Genomic DNA, 6,000 nt, shown 5'->3' with positions numbered 1-6,000 from the left:
GTGACCCCATAAGAAAGGAGGAATTGTGAGGTGCAAAACTGATTGTAGGGTGATCTGATGCCATGAAGGTTGTTCAAAGTTGAAGAGGGCTAGAAACGCAAAAATTAAAAAGCTGCTGGTGTTTAAAGCCACTGAAGCAAACTCAGCTCTGAAACCAGAAGCTGCATTGAATCACAAAAATCGCACACTTCAAAACAAACTTTATTTCTTTATTAAGTTAATGGGTTGTCCATCTCACAAAGGAAGAGATTCTGGATGGTCTTCAACGAAACTGAAATGCAGGTAACCCTTCACTTACAACCACAATCAAGGCCAAAATTCAGGTTGCTAAGCGAGTTGGTTTTTAAGTAAGTTTTGCCCCATTTTATGATCTTTCTTGCCACCGTTGTTAAGTGAATCCCTAGAGTGGAATTAAGGAGAAACTTCCTAACAGTGAGAACAATTAACCAGTGGAATACCAGGTTTCAGAAATCGTGGGTGCTTCATCACTGGAGGTTTTTAAGAAGAAACTAGACAGCCACTTATCTGAAATGCTTCAGGTTCTCCTGCTTGAGCAGGGGGCTGGACTAGAAGACCTCCATGGTCCCTTCTATTCTATTCTATTCTATTCTGGATCATGTGACCCCGGGACAGTGCAACCGTCATAAGTTCATGCCAGTTGCCAAGGCTCTGATTGTTGGGCTCAGTTGTGGCTGTAAGCCCAGCCCCAGACACAAGGCAGACCCCCAGCCTCCTGACCTTCCAGAAGAGCATACAATATATCATATATCATTGTCAGCTTTGGAAGCCATATTAGGCCAGAAGCTTCCACGCTGCCACCTTCTCCTGTGTGGGAAAGTAGGAGGGGGGATTTAGTAGAGGGGTTGTCTTTAGACATAATAGCATTCTTTCTGTTGGTCAAGGTCAGGCCGATCCTGCATCTGGAGGAGGAATCGCCAGAGTGCTGCAACAGGCATAAATGATGACTGGTCATATATGTGAGGAGTGGTCAATAGTGGGAGAACCTGTCAGAAATCACTTTTTTCAGCCCTCTGGATAGTCCCTATGTGCATAGGGACTACTCAGAGGGCTGAAAAAGTTATTTTTGAGCTGTCCTCGCACTTACGACTGTCCTCACATTTTACATTTTGCGCCCTATCTTGTAACTGTGGTGAAGAGAAGCAGTTATGAAGACACAGTTGTTAAGAATGCTGCAACAGGCATAAATGTAAGGATGGTCATAAGTGCGAGGACCAGTCAAAAGTGCGAGGACCAGTCAGAATGACTTTTTTTAGCTCTCTGAGTAGTTTCTATGCACATAGCCGTGGCCACCCAGTCACATGACCAGCTAGCCACGCCCCAAAATAAGCCACACCTACAGAACTGGTGGTTAAAAAATTTGGATCCCACCAATGTCGAAAACATTTTGCATATTTTGTTGCCCAAAGTCACTATGGTGATATGAGCAGCCGTGCAAATCTATGTAAATCAGTGATGTGTCAGTTAGTTTCTGGCTATGTGACAGGAAGAAAAGAACAAGGAATTTTCCTTGGAGTTCAGATGAGGACAATACAAGAGCACCTTTAATGTACAGTGTTTTATATACATGATAAATAATAGCAGCAGTTGTGGAAAAAGCATTTCGAAGGGATGAGGGAGTTCTCCCAATGAACCGTCTCTTCTCCGTTCCTTGGTGTCCTCTTGCAGCCATCCTGTGTCTTTGACTGAGTCCTCATTGCAAGTCAGTCAGAGACCATCATAGCAACAGCCGTAGCCCGGCCCAGAAACACCTACTTCTTTCTCACCCTTCTTCGTGCCCATCGCTTCCTTCTACTCCTTCCTTTGTATCCCTGCTGCTGTGGGCATGCTAAGCTGTGGCTCTTTCTCAGCTGGTGCTTCTCCACGAGCATCGACATCATTTCAATAGCTGAGAGGATTCTTCTGTGGACATTTGGCAGTTTAGGGGATGGTCTGCATGGTGCTGGGTGGCAAAAGACCAGTAGCCAAAATGGTACCAAAGTCCTGAGTAATGGAGACATGGGCCTTCCTGCCAAGATTACTGAACTGAAAGATTACTCTCTTTTGGGGTTCCAGATTGGGGAGTTCAGTAAACATTGGAACCATCAATAGAATTTATAGCTCAGGGTTGAACTGTGGAGTCCTTAGTATTCTCTGAGCTGGCTTATTTGCCTGCAGACATTACCCAGCTAGGCAGCATCACCAGGCTGTCAACGTACTTCGTTGACACACAGTGTCAAAAGAAGCCACTGGGAAGGAGGATTGTCCATTCTACAGGAGTGGCTTGAAATAAGGGCTGTGGCTCATCTATTCAGATTGGAGCAGAAGTCATGAGAACAGAGGATACTCAGCAAGGCTGAGTATCTAACAGTTGCAAAAAGATGACGCAAAAGTTGGGGTGGGGAGCTTACAGACATTGAGCTGCGTCTACAGCCCTTGTAGCACCAGGAGTTCTGCAGATTGGGAATGGTGCAGCGTTTTAAAACTGTAAAAATGTTAAATGTCAAGACACCTAATTTTTACCTAATCTCCGAACTTCGTTCTAGCACCTCCAAATAGGCTGGTTCCCATCCCTGGAGAAGCCCTCAGGTCACCTCAGTGCCTCTGGCAGCTTCTGAAGCAGCAGAAATGAAAATCCAAAATTCACACCTCCCTGAGGTTGCCTTCTACTCATCTCCAAACTTGGGGTCTCCAAATTTGGCAACTTTAAGGCTTGTGGACTTCAACTTCATGGCTGGCTGAGGAATTCTGGGAGTTGAAGTCCACAAGCCTTAAAGTTCCAAGTTTGGAGACCCCTGCTCTAAACTAAAGCATGGCTGCTTCCGAGCCTGCAGAAACGTGGCTCTTCCCTAGGATCACCGCCTATCTTTCCCAGCTTCCTGGCCTCATTATAGTCTCAAACACAAACTAATGGCTCTCAGGGAGGAGAAGGAAGAAGAGAAGAAGCCAAAAAAGAGTAGGCTGCTCTCTCTTGCAGCCCTGTGACTCCAGCTGGGTCCTTAAAGCCGTCGGAAGTCGCAGAGGTCTTCATCGCCATCAATTTTGAGCCCCTGCAGCAATGGAAAATCCAGCAAGGCCCCATCCAAGAAAACAGTCTCCTCTTGGAAGCTGGAGGGGGTGACTCGCTCGGGCTGGTCTCTGTGGAACCACAGGTTCTTGTAGGACTTTGGGCTGGGGTTCAGGCTGTGGAGCAGAGGCTGCCTGGAGCTGGAGCGTATATAGATGGTAGGCGAGGCTTCTTGCTGAGTGCGGTAGCTGCCCCCCAGCACCTTGGCATACTGAACAGGCTCTGGGTTATTCATGTAGGAGGTTGGCCCCGAGCCCCCAGTTGGCACAGCTCCTTTGGCTTCATGGGCACCAGAGTCGGAGAGGGCTCCTGGGCTGTCCTCCATGGCTGGGCTGGGCTCACTCTTCCCACAGGAGAGGCACTTCTTCTCCTCAGCTTCAATCACTAGGATGGCAGAAACGATGATGGGGCTGAGTTCGCATGCCTTGGGGGCCTCCAGGGTCTCCTGAGGAAAAAGGCAGGAGAAGGGACGATGAGTGACGGCAGGGTGGCCACTAAGGAAACCTAGTCCTGGCTGAGTCCAAAGGGGTGGGTGGGTTCTGTCCTTAAACACTTTCTGTTGGGGATGTTCATTTCCAACATCTTCATTCAGAGGTAGACTATCATGGGTCAGGAAGGCTTTAGAGGTAGTCCTTGTTTACTGACTGCCTTATTTAGTGACTGAAGTTACAACAGTAGACAAAATACTTTTGTGATCTGTCCTCGTACAATACTCACATGGTGGCTATTTGTGTGCTTTGCAACTAGCTTGCCACAAGCAAAGTTAACAGAGAATGCCGAAATAAAAGCCAGTTTGATTTAGTGATGAATGTAGCAGGCTAGAACAGGGGTCTCCAACCTTGGTCCCTTTAAGACTTGTGGACTTCAACTCCCAGAGTTCCTCAGCCAGCTTTGCTTAAAGCTTTGCTGGCTGAGGGACTCTGGGAGTTGAAGTCCACAAGTCTTAAAGGGACCAGGGTTGGAGACCCCTGGACTAGAAAGCGGGAGACCGTGAATTCTTCCTTAGCCATGAAAGCCAGCCAGCTGGGTGACTTTGAGATGGTGAGTTCTAGTCCCACCTTAGGCATGGAAGCAGGTTGGGTAACTTTGGGCCAGTCACTCTATCTCATTTTACCTCACAGGGTGGTGGTTGTGGAGAAAATCGGAGGAGAAAGACTCTTAGGTATGCTCCCCACGTTGAATTATTTGTAAAAATAATAAAGATGGGATAGAAACAAACAAATAAATAAAATCATAAATTGTGGTCTTGTAATGTTCCACTTAGTGACCAAACAAGAAATCAGATCATAAGTCTGTCATGGTCACATGATTTTGCACTTAGCAATTGGTCCCAAGCCATTACCTTACCCTCTGGCTATACCAGCAAGCAGTCTTCAAGAGACGGGTTGCCTGGAATGGCTCTGGGGAAACTGGAGAGACTCCAGTTCTTACTGAAGCTGAGAATCTGTCAAGTCTCATAGATCCCTATGGGGATGCTGCCATTCTGGTGGGGAGGGGGCCTGGAGGCATTCCCCAGTTTATAACCTTCTTCCTGGTGCCTGTCTATCCTATACTTTGATTTACCTTCCTGGGAACGAAAGGGGGGAGGACCATCTGTTTTGTCTCAGCTCCGGAGCCTCCAGCGAGCCTGAGAACAGCTTCTTATCACCTTCTCAGCCTGCGATTCTCAAAACAATTTCACACCTGTGGATTGGCCTATTCAATACAGGACTGAGGGAAGGGGTCTCTAACCGTTTTAATTTAATGGAATTGCATGGGAATCCTCAGATCTTGCATTCTTTGTCTGGCTATCACTTTCCTTTCAATAAAAGCTTCCTTTTGAAATGCCAAGTGCTTCAAGAGTTCGACTTTCTTGAGCTGAGAGGAAAGGCAAGTCCTTACATAAAGCAGGATCTGCAAAAGTGGTCAGCCCGGAGAAGCACTTGCTCTACCGAGAGGACCCTGCAAGCCATGTCCGAGCAAAGCGGCGAGCACAGAGAGGGAGAGTGCTGGGGTGACACTTCTAACACCACCCAGCCAGATGCAACCTTCGAAGGCCCTATAGAAGATGAGGCCACTCTGGAGCATCCCACAAAACCGAGATGGTTGATTGGAGTGGGGAAGAAAGACAATTGGGATGGAAGAACTAAAGGTGTCACCCTCACCCAAGGTGGCTGGCAACCAGGCTGGAAATGTGAGCTGGACGCCCTGTGGGATGAAGAGGACCTGGCTGAGGAACCGGCCAGGGATCAGCAACTTAAAAGACACTTCATGCAGTTTGTGATGGAGGCTTCTGAGAACCTGAGAGCTCAGGGGGAATTGGACTGCCAAGAGGGAGGAGGCGAAGCAGCAGCAGCTGCTGATGGAGCCAGAACTGCCACCCCTGGTCCAGTGGCCATGGACCCAGCAGATGGGGAAATGGGGCCAGCAGCCATACCGGTGAACCAACCACACACAGCACCGGTCCCTGCAAAAGCCCCGGGGCTGGCAAGAACCCCACCCTACAACGGAAGGCTGGATATGAAGTATGACTGCAACCCGCAGCAGTAGACATACATGCAGAAATACAGGCAGGATTTCCAAACGCAGGGCGCCCAAGTCAGAATCGTCATCCTGGCCCTGGAAGGAGCAGCAGCCAGGTGGATGGTGACTCTCCACAATGTTGATGCCCCAGAGTTGCGAAACTTTGACCATTTCATGATGGCACTCCATCACTGATTCGAAGACCCCCTAATAGATCGGAAGGCCCATGACCAGATCAGGACCATGAAGCAGGGTCGCCGGCTGGTGACTGAACACACTGAAGAGTTCCGAGACCTCACCTGCCAAGTAGACTGGCCAGAAGACATCCTGGTGAGCTGGTTAAAGATGGGCTGAATGATGACCTCTACCATGCCTACCTGGCCCGCGGAATCCCAAACCGCCTCCACAATTGGTATATTTTGGCAGAAGAGGTG

At 48.5% G+C, this 6,000-nt stretch overlaps 1 protein-coding gene across 3 annotated transcripts in view; it reads right to left on the bottom strand.

The window, feature by feature from the left end:
- Positions 1–1,525: 1,525 nt before the first annotated feature.
- The window catches only part of CSF3R (colony stimulating factor 3 receptor), a 47,304-nt gene continuing 42,829 nt past the window's right edge, over positions 1,526–6,000 (bottom strand). For all 3 annotated transcript variants that reach the window (XM_058196153.1, XM_058196155.1, XM_058196154.1), the window contains one exon: positions 1,526–3,509. In XM_058196153.1, coding sequence (XP_058052136.1) covers positions 2,997–3,509 — 513 coding nt within the window. In that variant the 3' untranslated portion in view covers positions 1,526–2,996. The remainder of the gene's footprint in view (positions 3,510–6,000) is intronic.

Source organism: Ahaetulla prasina, chromosome 10 (assembly GCF_028640845.1).
Source record: "Ahaetulla prasina isolate Xishuangbanna chromosome 10, ASM2864084v1, whole genome shotgun sequence".
Lineage (NCBI taxonomy): Eukaryota > Metazoa > Chordata > Lepidosauria > Squamata > Colubridae > Ahaetulla > Ahaetulla prasina.
Note: the sequence above shows the minus strand (reverse complement) of the source record. Positions and strands in the feature narration are given on the sequence as shown.